The 12,359-nt window shown below is 40.0% G+C and overlaps 1 protein-coding gene across 6 annotated transcripts in view; it reads left to right on the top strand.

Annotated features, from left to right (window-relative positions):
- The window catches only part of SETD7 (SET domain containing 7, histone lysine methyltransferase), a 33,820-nt gene that overhangs the window by 7,880 nt on the left and 13,581 nt on the right, over nt 1-12,359 (top strand). For all 6 annotated transcript variants that reach the window (XR_010601789.1, XR_006174438.2, XR_006174437.2 and 3 more), the window contains exons 2-4: nt 1,708-1,837; nt 8,261-8,462; nt 10,945-11,134. Coding sequence is in view for 3 of the 6 variants with exons in the window: in XM_042850317.2 (XP_042706251.1) it covers nt 1,708-1,837; nt 8,261-8,462; nt 10,945-11,134 (522 nt within the window). In the remaining 3 variants the exon portion in view is untranslated. The remainder of the gene's footprint in view (nt 1-1,707; nt 1,838-8,260; nt 8,463-10,944; nt 11,135-12,359) is intronic.

Below are 12,359 nucleotides of genomic sequence, written 5' to 3'. Positions count from 1 at the left end.
TAGAGAAACAATAACATTGGGCTTTCAGCTCTAGGGAATATTAAAGAAGGGGAAATAAGGGCACAGGGTCCTGACTCAAGAGAAAGGGGATTGATGCTTATGCAACATGCTTTCCCTGAGCTTATAAAAGCTCCATTTGTCCTCCTTCCCTTACAGTGTCTCTTTCTATCATCTTTCCTTTCTAACCTAGACTGTGAGCTTGGCAGGGCAGGGAAAGACAGTGGAGTTGGGAAGATCACCTTCCAAAAAGTGAATCCAAGTGATAACCAATGAAGTATCATCTTTCTTAATCAAGTGACTGGTTTCTTTGCTTCTGCTCCTGGTTTTCCAAAAACTACAGAAGAGTGAAAACTGACAACCTTCATCAGTTTACACAGCTGCTCTTCTGAATCCTGTGGGCAGTAGTGAAAGTGGGAGGAATTAGATCTGATTCATGCTGCTGCTTGGGAAAGTTCTGAGCAACAGTGGAAGCAGATGCTGAAGCTGTTTGCTAGCGAGGAACCCCAGAATCAGAAGCTGAGGAGGTATAGATGAGTAGAGACTTGCCGTGCTCCCCACTCTGAGCAACCGGAAACTGTGGAATAGCAGAGGTGTAATGGAATGGTCAGATGGGGGTAGGAGGAGGAGGGTGGATGTTCAAATCAGACACTTCCCAGCTGGAGTCTACAAAGCAGTGAACTTCCCAAGCACTCTCCCACTTCCCAGCAGCTGTGGAGAGGACTTGGTTTTTTTCACCTGGATATTGCCTCTAGACAGTGGGGCCCCCTGTGATCATCTTCTGTTTTTTAGGTGTTTGTTTCTGTCTGCTTAAGGGGGGAGGTGGAAGAAGTAGGGGAAGGGATAGTGGAGAGCCTTCGAGGAGAAATGGGAAAGACAGAAAATACAGGAGAGGAGGTAAAGCACACAGTGTAGGAAGAGAGAAGCTTAAAAAGGGTGAAGGAAGAGAGGAAAAACAGATAATAAAAACAATAGAAAAAGATGCACTGTGATCTGTTGTAATAAAGCAAAGAGGGAAAAGGGACATGAAGCTTGGAAGGGAAAGGAGGTATAACCTGAGCAAGCAAGACATAGTAAACTACACTTCAAATGTGTTAAATAGAAAGTAGTCTGATTTGTTACAACTAGAGTAAATAATAAACATTACAAAGCTTTTTTGTTTTTTGTTTGTTTGTTTTAAATTTCTGGGGATGTGGTTTGGCTGCAGAGGGATTTTTTTCATCCTGGCTAGTAGGATTTGTCTTTAGGCTAGTACGTATTGAGCATATTCTTAAAGATGTACATGTTTTTTAAAAAAGATACACAGTTGTATGAATTAGAAGGTCTTGAATCCATTCCAGTGTCATGCAGGAGAAATATTTCTAGGTAGTGGCTCTTTTTGTTAAGTTACTTGAACACAATACAGTGTGGGCAGTACTTAGTTGAGAAGTGTGTTGTCTTATTCCATCAACTACTCTATCTTGGATTCCCCCCGCCCTTCCCCCCAAAATATTTTTGTAATAGGTTGTTGCCATGAAGAAACTGGCTACAAATAGTCCTGAATAGCTCTGGTCCATTTTTTTAAAATAAAATATTTTAACTAGTAGTTCTGTTAAAATACATATTTTGGGGAGCAACAACATATGGAAGGGAGATTATATGTTGATTATATGTGATTGCACACCTGTTCTAATATCTTTGCTATTTTGTTTGTTTTTGTTTTTGCTTCAGGGCTTCTGGATGATGATGGGTTGCCACATGGGTTCTGTACAGTCACCTATTCATCCACAGACAGATTTGAAGGAAATTTCGTGCATGGAGAAAAGAACGGCCGTGGCAAGTTCTTCTTTTTTGATGGAAGGTAAATCTTGGCTCTCTGCTCATCTTCCATTTGTTTTTCTCCTGTTTACACCAGTATGTAACTAATTGTGTGTGGGGGGTGGAGGGGATAATATGTGTTCCTAGTTCCGGCAGCTGCTTTCCCATGAGAGCTTTAGTTGGATAGTTTCTTCATTGTGTGCTGGCTAGAGTAACAGCCAGTGTCTCCATCTGTTTGTGAACTCTGAAAATAATGGAGTGACCCCAGGGACTGCTCCTTAGTATGAAAGTCAAGTCACTGTGGCCCTGTTTAATATTAAAGCTTTAAATTTAATCAAGACTTCAAGAAAGTCTTATGACTTTAACTCCATACATGGTGGTTTTAAAAACTTGCTGACAACTATTTTCCAGGCTGGTTCAGCCGGCTTATTTGTATTATGGTAGTGTCCAGAGGCTCCATTTGGGATTGTGGCCCCATATTGCTGGGCCCATACAAAGATATAGAAAGACATGCACAGGAGAGCTTACAATCTAATTAGTCCTGAAACTTGTTTAGTGGACACTGTATGGTCTAGTGGTTAAAATACTGGACTGAATTAAATACGGCTTCCGTTCCCAGCTCTTTGATCTTGTAAAAATCGTTTGACCTGACTCTTTTTTCAGAAATGCACTTATAATTGCCACTGTCTTCAGTGGGAGTTATGCTGTGAAAATCAGGCTAGTTGCCTCATCTGTAAAAAGTGGAAGGTCTCCATTACTTTACTGTTCCTAGCCATTTCTTTCCTCCTCTTCCCCCCCCCCGCCCCTTTCCTCACAAATCCGTCTAGTACCTCTCTTTGCTGATGCTCAGCAATTTCCTCAGAAGGAGCAGCTGATATGCAGAATGACATCATTCTTGATTTTTGCAGCTGTGTAGTGCTATGAATAGTGGTGGTGAAACTGACCCCCAAAGTCTTGTCAATTCCATTCTGCTTATGCTTGGCAAAGTTCTGAGCAGCAGCCAGAGGTATTGGAGCTGCCTATCCGCTAACTCAGGAATGCAGCATGGCATTGTTTTACATGCACTTGAGACTGGGAAGTTTATTTTCCCAGCCATAAGGGCCTGTAACCTTATTTTTCTAAATGATTTTTCTAAAGAATAAGTTCTGCAGAAATGGATTTCATGGGCCGGCATGCTCACTAGAGAAACCTTATTTGTCGCTAGCAACTGGCCTTTTCGAGACCTGTTGGGAGTGACTGAAAAATATTACTAACAGCTGGCGTATGTAAAATGAGGTTTGATTTCTCAGCGGAAGCTTCAGTGTAAACATAATACTTGTTGGAAGTCTCAGCAGAGAGGCCAAAGATTGTCTAGATATGGAAATTGAGCGACTGTTTTTTACTCTGAGAAGTGGTCCCTCCAAATGGCAGGGTGCAGGCAGGGTTGCATTTGCAGCCTGAGCTTCCCTGTGTTTATGCCGTGTCTCTTCTGCAATTCTTCAGAGCTGTCAACCCAGCACCTTTCATGAGCATCAAATGCTTTGAAAAACAAAACTGTTATTGTACATGTTCAGTAACTACCAAACCAAAATTAAACAAAATAGTCTGAGTATATTTTTTAAACAGTTTTCTGTACTGTGGATAGGGCCCATACAGGTTTGAGCTTAAATAAAGTAGAGTTGACTCAAATGCTGCCATTTACTTTGGACAGCCTAACTGATGATATTGCAGTTTGTTGCATAGCTTTGGGAAAGCTAACAAAAAAGGATGCTGCACCCAAAAGTTCATGGTTTAAATACCTGGAGGGGTGGGGAGGACAGCAATTTTTGTTTTGATTTTTGTTTCTTTAAGGATTTTTTTCTTAAACAAGGAATTACACCAGATTTTCTGCTCCCCTGGCTTCATCAAAACTGTCATTTTCCTGCTCCCTGTATTCATCAGAGCTCTCTTCCTGTCATGGCTCCCAAAACTCCCCACCCTTTATACTCTTGTGTGCTTTAGCACAAGTTAATTGTTTTTGGCTTCGCTCAGACACGTTTCCTCCATGGCCAGTTTCTGTTGCAGTCCTGCCAGTGAAGGCTGACAACTGCACTGTAGCTCTACTGTTCAGGAGTAGGTTGTTCCTACCAAACCCTGGATAGGGCTCATATGCAACATTACAAAGGTGTGTGTGTGTGTGTGGTTGTGTGGGGTTTTTTTTTTTTTTTTAGCAGAAGTAAACCTTTCCGCTCATTGTCAGCATTGCTGTCCTCTCTGTTGATTATTTAAAGAAGTGAGAGAGATTGGATCAAATTTTCATTTTGTAGAAAATTGACCATGTTATTTAGCAAAGAATGAAATTTCAACTCCAGCATGCTCCACATTTTGTATTGGGTACTTTTACTTTCACGCTAACCTTTGTCTGAGAGCATTTTGAGAAATCTATGGCATAATCACTCTGAGCAGAAAAACATTGGGTGTCCTCGAACAACTGCTCTTCTCCATGGAACTAGAAACGTTTTCTAAACTGGCACTTCTCTACCAAGTTCTGAGAGCAGTGTTACAAAAGGGGAAGTTTGAAGCCTATTTGTATGGGAATTACTAGAAGTGGGAAAGCTTGAGGCATCACTGGGCCTAGAGAGGAAGGGAGGGAGGTTGGCATTTTTAAGTTGTAAAGAGAAATCCCAGAGACTTGAGTTGGAGAAAATGAGGGGCGGGGGAGACAAACAACCTCCCCCAAATCTTTCTAAGATTTATAGAGCTGTTGTAATGTCAGTGACCTGGGGCTTTAACATTTTAATTTATTATAATAAGAACTGCTGAAAATGTGCTTGACACAATGTGAAGGTGACTCCTCCCCTGAGGAGCTTACATTCTTAAAATTCAGGCATTCTTTGCATGTTCAGTACCAGGAAGATTTCTGAAGCTGATTTTTACTGGAGCTAGAAACAAGCAGGGGAAACTAACACCTTATACACTAGGAAAATGGCCCATGGTTGACAACAGCTGGTCCCCTGTGCTTGTATTGAATGTCCTGTCCTTATTGAAAAATAGCTTATTTTAGTAGCCAAACCATGGTTGTCCACAACGGCTTTTCCTTAGCCTTCCCTCAACTGACATTTGGAATGTCATTTCCTTTTGCAGATAAAGCTGAAGTCCTAGTGCAATCTGAAATATTGAGTTATGGGCACCTTGCTTTTGCATTGTAGCAGCAAAAGTATCTTTCTTGCAGGGGGACAAAACATTGTAGAAGTAAAGAAGGGAAACTTTAGAAACTCAAGTGTTACTTTGATGAAGCCCATGTCCAACAACAATAAAGCAAATATTTGAAGTCTTCTGAAACACATGGAGTCTTATATTCCCAGATGGACAGTTGTGCTTTTACCATAGATGTCCTTGCATTTTAAGATAACTACTTAATGTCTAATGATATTGTCTACATAATTTAACAGTTAATATGTTAATTAAATATATTGAGGCAAAGTAGACACTCTTTAAAATTTTTAGCTTGCAAGGAAAGGGACATTATAATAAGGAATTTTTTTAAATCCCTAATTGTTAGTTTCTCTCAGCATTGTTTTCTAAAAAGGGAAACAAATTACAGCATATTCTAGCCCCGAGTATTATTGCTACACTTTTAAAGGTATTGCAAGAGAAAAGTGATGTGAAATCAGTGACTCGCTAGCGAAATGCTGTATGAGTTTTGCTTGACAACGTACATTCCTTTATAATAGCTGTATATATAATACATATAAAAATAGGGCTGTCAATTAATCTAACTCATGTGATTAACTAAAAAAAAATTAATCACGATTAAAAAATTGTGATTAATTGTGGTTTCAATCGCACTGTTAAACAATAGAATACCAATTGACATTTATGAAGTATTTTGGATGTTTTTTACATTTTCAAATATATTGATTTCAATTCCAACACATAAGAGAGTGTACACTGCTCGCTTTATATTATTAATTTTTATTACAAATATTTGCACAGTAAAAATGATAAACAAAAGAAACAGTATTTTTCAATTCACCTCCAGTGCAGTCTCTTTATTGTGAAAGTACAACTTACAAATGTAGTTTGTTTGTTTGTTTGTTTGTTTGTTACATAACTCCACTCAAAAACAAAACAATGCAAAACTTTAGCGCCTACAAGTCCACTCAGTCCTACTCTCGTTCAACCAATCACTAAGACAAAGAAGTTTCTTTACATTTTATGGAGATGCTGCTGCCCACTTCTTATTTACAATGTCACCAGAAAGTGAGAACAGGGATTCGCGTGAGACTTTTGTAGCCGGCATTGCAAGGTACTTATGTGCCAGATATGGTAAACGTTCGTATGCCCCTTCATGCTTTGGCCACCATTCCAGAGGACATGCTTCCATGCTGATGATGTTTGTTTAAAAAAAAATGTGTTCATTAAATTTGTGACTGAACTCCTAGGGGGAGAATTGTATGTCTCCTGCTCTGTTTTATCTGAATTCTGCCATCTATTTTTTGTTATAGCAGTCTCAAATGATGACCCAGCACATATTGTTCATTTTAGGAACGCTTTTGCTGTAGATTTGACAAAATGCAAAGATCCCAATGTGAGATTTCTAAAGATAGCTACAGCACTCGACCCAAGAGTTAAGAATCAGAAGTGCCTTCCAAAATCTGAAAGGGATGAGGTGTGGAGCATGCTTTCAGAAGTCTTAAAAGAGCAACACTCTAATACGGAAACTATAGAACCTCTGTTGCGCACTCTGATGCAGATACTATAGAACAACCTTCTGTTGTTGGCATTTGACTTAGATAATGAAAATGAACATGCTTCGGTCCGCACTGCTTTGGATTATTATCGAGCAGAACCCATCATTAGCATGGATGCATGTCCTCTGGAATGGTGGTTGAAGCATGAATGGACATACGAATCTTTAGCGCATCTAGCATGTAAACTATCTTGCAACGCCGGCTACAACAGTGCCACGTGAACACCTGTTCTCACTTTTCGTGTGACGTAAACAAGAAGTGGGCAGCATTATCTCCTGCAAATGTAAACAAACTTGTTTGAGCAATTTGCTGAACGAGAAATAGGACTTGTAGGCTCTAAAGTTTTATATTTTTTTGGTTTTAAATGTAGTTATTTTTTGTACATAATTCTACATATGTAAATGCAACTTTCATGATAGAGATTGCACTATAGTACTTGTATTAGGTGAATTAAAAATACTATTTTGTTTTTTACAGTTCAAATATTTGTAATAAAAAAAATATAAAGTGAGCACTGTACACTTTGTATTAAGTTATAATTGAAATCAATATATTTGAAATGTAGAAAACATCCAAAATATTTTAATAAATAATATTCTATTCTTATTTAACAGCGTGAGTAATCTCAATTAATTTTTTTAATCAGTTGACAGCCCTAATTTAAAATCAAAATGACAGTGATTCTGGAAAATCTGGTGCAGGGAGCTATTAAATACGCTGTTGACATGGCCTAACACCAGGCTGGTAGTATGTTAGGCTTGTCTACACTTACAGTGCTGCAGCTGTGCAGCTGCTAGCCTATGCTGACAGGAGAGCTTCTCCTATCGGTATAGGTACTCCACCTCCCCGAGAGGCAGTAGCTATGTTGATGGGAGAAGCTGTCCCGTCGACATAGCACTGTCTACACTGGGGGTTAGGTCGGTATAACTACGTTGCTCAGGCGCGTGGAGTATCCACACCCTGAGCGCCGTAATTTTACGGATGTAAGTTGGTAGTGTAGACCAAGACTTGCGCTATGTATACACTACTGCAGTATGTCGACCTAAGCTACGCAATTCCAGCTACGTGAATAACATAGGTGGAGTTGATGTAGCTTAGGTCGACTTACCGCAGGATCCACACTATGTTGGGTCGACGAGAGACACTCGCCCGTCGACGTACCTTACTCTTCTCATTTGGGGTAGAGTACGGGATCGACTGGAGAGCAATCTGCAGTCAATTTAGTGGGTCTTCACTAGACCAGCTAAATCAACCCTGGTGCATCAATTCCCAGAGCGTCGATCCAGGGGTAGTGTAGACATAGCCTTAGAGTTGCAGGACACTGAAAAGATTGGATCTGAAGGTCTGAGCATAGGGTTAGAAGGGAGAGAATCCTAATCCAAAAAGCAATCTGCTCTAACAATAATTCCCTCTTTGGCCTTGGATAAATCACTTCACCTCTCTTCCTCAGTGTCCCCATCTATAAAATGTAGCAGTGTGGCTCAAGCATGCAGAATCAGTACAACGGAATGATTAACATCTTTAAAGTGCTTGAACAATGAAAGTACAACATAAGTATTATTTATTTAGAGAATTCAGTGGAGATGAGCTTTTTTTGTTTGGTTTTTTTATTTGAGGTTTTAAAATGATATACAATATGCTGCCCAGATTTTAAGCAGAGGGTGAGGGTTGTACTGAGTATATTGTTCAGTTCTCAAGAGCTCTGTTTAAAAGAGGGGGACAACTGCACCATTTGTCTTTCTCTTTCTTACCAGCACACTGGAAGGGTATTATGTCGATGATGCTCTCCAAGGCCAGGGACTCTACACATACGAGGATGGAGGGGTTCTTCATGGCACGCATGTGGATGGAGAACTTAATGGACCTGCCCAGGAATATGATATCGATGGACGACTAATATTCAAAGGGCAGTACAAAGATAATATTCGACATGGCGTGTGTTGGATATATTACCCGGTAAGTCTGATCTCCTGCTTTCTTTGTTGGAGAACAAAAGAAGGGCACAGGAGCCATATAGGCTGTAATCTGTTACTGCTCTGTGGCCTAGGGAGGAAGCTTCTTTCTAGCTGCTGCAAGACATTTTGCTAGACCTGGGTCCATGAACTTGGCTTAGAGAATAAGGTTTATTCCCTATGACAGCTCCTTTAGGGGTAAAAAGTACCTAGTTCCAGAAAAGAGCCAGGGTTTCCTGTTTCTGTCTCTTAAGTAAATGCTGGGACTTTTCTTTGGGAATCTTTGTCTTCTAGGGAATATTTTAAAATGTGTTAAATTATAGACAGTACAGTAGTGTTCCTTCTATATATATATATTTTTAAACCCATGAATAGCCCTATTCAGCACTCGCTGCTCAGGCCACTCAAGTCAGTAGAAATTTTGCCTAAGTACGTACTGATTAGGGCCTGAAGTTACCATGTATGGCACATTTGTCTGTAGAATGCCACCAAAGGCCCTAAAAACTTCGGGGGTGAAAAATGAAAGGCAGTGTTGGAGTGGAAGACTTCTGTACACAATTATCTACCCAGTAGATTGAATTCTCTCTAGGCAAGGGGCAGTCTCCTTCTGTGTTACATCTGTATGCATATTTAGTTATTTAGATCCCCTCAAACGCTGTGACCATTGGGTATTTCTTAGAGGAATTAAAAACCTAGCTTACCTAATTCACAGACTGGACAGTAGAAGCTAAAACTACAATTGAGGCTGCCAGGGAAATACCAATAGCAATTATCAGCGATAAAGAACAGAGTGCAAGTGAAAGCAAAAAATGAAATACACCTGGCTGTGAAGGTCACATACTTTTCCTTCAACTTCCTAATGATAGAACTCTGCTGCAAGTTCTGGAAAGTTCATTTCTAATAGCCTGGCTAGCATTGTCAGGGTGGAATATAGGATGAAAAGTGATCTCTAAGATGCCATTTTTGCTCCAAAAATAACTGTTTAAACATAGCTGTTGTCAAAACATGCTGTAATATGGTTTATTCATACCTGTATGGACAGAAAAACGTGTAACATTTTTAAGCCATGTTTAAAGATAGTTAATTTTGTCTCGAAGACTAGGCCTTAGAAGCTCTCTCACCATTGTAGTTGGGCAGTATGGTATGGTACATAATCTCTGTATGGCATTCCTGCTGCCAGCAGGGATTAAGCCAAGCCTGGGAGAAGTCTCCCCCAAAATCGATGAGCTGTAATTTTGGGGATGGAAGGAGCAAAATATTCCCATCAGTTGGGAGTTATAACCCGTTTAAGCTCCGTGGTATTCAGTAGGTAAGCTCTTGTAGGCAGCTCTGGACTGATACTGGCACAGCAGCAGTATCTCACACTGAAATGACGGGGTTGGGGCGGAAGAAAGAAGAGCTGAAAAGGGAAGGAGGTTACATTGCTGGGAGCTGCCAACAGGAGATGGAGGAGGTGGGGTGGCTAGGGGGTCTTTTCCCTTGAAAACTTTGAAAAATAAGTGCAGTTTGGAAGCATTGGTAGTAAACGAAATAATTACTCGTAACTCTTTAGTCTCTTGTTTTTCAGTTTTTATTTCCTTTTGTTCAGATCAACAATATGAGTTGATCTTATTTATTGCTCCTGCCACTTCTTTCCACCTGAATGCTGGAAGTGGTGATTCAAAGTCTGCAATTGACAAGGCATACTCTCTGGGGTTTTGGTATTCCACTCTCTCCCTACCTCTCCAGTTTTCTTGATGTTTTTTTTTTCCCATTGTCCCCTTTTCTCTCTCTCCAAATTCATTGCCTTTCCTCTAGTTTCTTCTGTCACTATCTCCATTGTAGTTCTTATTCTGTTCATTCCTTCCAGCTCCACTCCTAATTACTTCCCACACCTTCAATATACATCCATAATGTTTTATAAGCTCCAGTCCTCTGATGTACCATCACATAACAATATATAAAACAGCTGTACTGAATACAAAGCAGCACTTCCTCCTCCTCTCCCTCCCCCCGCTGTTCCCCCCGCACTGAACCATTTTTGCAAAATGTGACAAGGCGGGAGTCCCGCATTAGGTTTTTAGTGCCCTGGGCCACTGCCTAGCTCTGCTACCCCTACTTGTTTGAAATCTCAATGTTTGTTTCAAGTGGAAGGGGAGTCCTTGCGGTTTCTACTTACCTACTGGACAGAAGGCCTAATTTAGATCTTACACTTTTTTTTTCCCCCCTGGTGTAATTCTATTGATTGGAATTACTCCTGGCACTGAAATAATTAAATGAGTTTCAATTCACACCTTTTGTTGTTTCAGTGTGCCTCTGTGTGTGGACACACTTGGTTTGGAATAAAATTGTCTTATTTTAATCAAGGCTATATAGATTCCTTACTAACTAGTTTTAACCCTATCAGTAAATTATGTCAAGGAACTTCTCCAACACTTTATTTTTATAGCCAACTCTTTATTACATATTATAATTTAAAAACTTTTTTCTTTTGGACACTCTTTCAGGATGGAGGCAGCCTTGTAGGAGAAGTGAATGAAGAAGGGGAGATGACGGGGGAAAAGATAGCCTATGTGTATCCTGATGAGAAGACTGCATATTATGGAAGGTTCATAGATGGAGAAATGATAGAAGCAAAACTGGCAACTCTTACATCTGTAGAGGAGGGAAAGCCACACTTTGAATTGGTACCAGGCAGTAAGTTCAGTTGATGTGCAGCTTGTACACTGACAAAAAATATATCCTCTTTGATCTGTGTGTCTCAGCCTCTTTCTTCACCTCAGTCCCCATACTCTGAATATTCCCCTTGAGGGTGTGTAAGGTCTGACTGGTAAGGAGGAATTGATTATTAGGGAGAACACCAGATTTTTTTCTATTACAGAACATTCATGAGGACTTTTATAGGTTAGGTAGGGGTGGGTGTGTGTTCTGAAAAATGCAGAAATGCTGTGGGAGGTTATAGTGGGAGGGGAAGGCTGAGGAACACTCTGTGGAATCTTCCCCATCCTATTCACTCCTTTAAATTCACTTTTTCCCCCATTTGTGTTGACAGACATATTGTTGAAATGAGCAAACAAACAAAGCAAGGAAGGGTCATGATTCAGTCCTAACTGTATTGCTATCTATTGGGTTTGTTTGTACAAATCAGTACTAGCACTGTTGGGTGCCATTAGATACTGCATTAATAGAGAGCGTGGGACATAGACATCAGGATTAATGAGTTTGATTCGATAAGAAAGAATCTGATTCAATATTGCCCTGCAACTTGTGTAGTCGTTTACACCAGTTTGTGGACGTAAAATGCTAAACGTAAGAGTGATAGTATCTTACACCAATTCAGTACTGCGGTAAGCGATTACATAGGGTGTAGGGCTATGGTGAATTGACCCCTTAGTGTTTTGGGGTGTTTCTTTAATTGCTGAAGACACTTTTCCAATTGTGGACAAGACAAGATCATTAGTAGAAATATGAACTATCCTAGCACTGTTACTTTTGTGCACCAAAGATTTATGTACTTAAACAGTCTGGAAATAGGAACCTAAACCTTAGGAAAAAAGGGGAAAAACAGGCCAGAGGACGGCAGTGACCTTTTGTTTTTAAACATTGTAGAGAAATCTTTGCATAGCACAATTAAAAAGAAAAAACTCCAGCTGAGAGGGTACAATTTGTGCTTTGTAAATAGGATACAACTACACTCTGTGTGGAAAAGCTGAAAGAAGAGATCCATTTTTAGAACTTGGTTACCATGGACAACAGCTTTTTATCAAACTTTCAGATACTCAGCTTTTCCCTGACTTTTCCACCTGCATCTTAATTTTGCCCCCAAATAAGCATCAGACAGTTGATTATACAAGTGTGCAAGGATTTAGACTTTAAAAGGGCTTAATTGTCAGAGGGTGGATGCTCAGCACTTCCTCAAAGT

The sequence above is a fragment of the Chrysemys picta genome, chromosome 5 (assembly GCF_011386835.1).
Source record: "Chrysemys picta bellii isolate R12L10 chromosome 5, ASM1138683v2, whole genome shotgun sequence".
In the NCBI taxonomy this organism is placed as follows: domain Eukaryota; kingdom Metazoa; phylum Chordata; order Testudines; family Emydidae; genus Chrysemys; species Chrysemys picta.
This window is presented reverse-complemented; position numbering and strand designations above follow the sequence as displayed.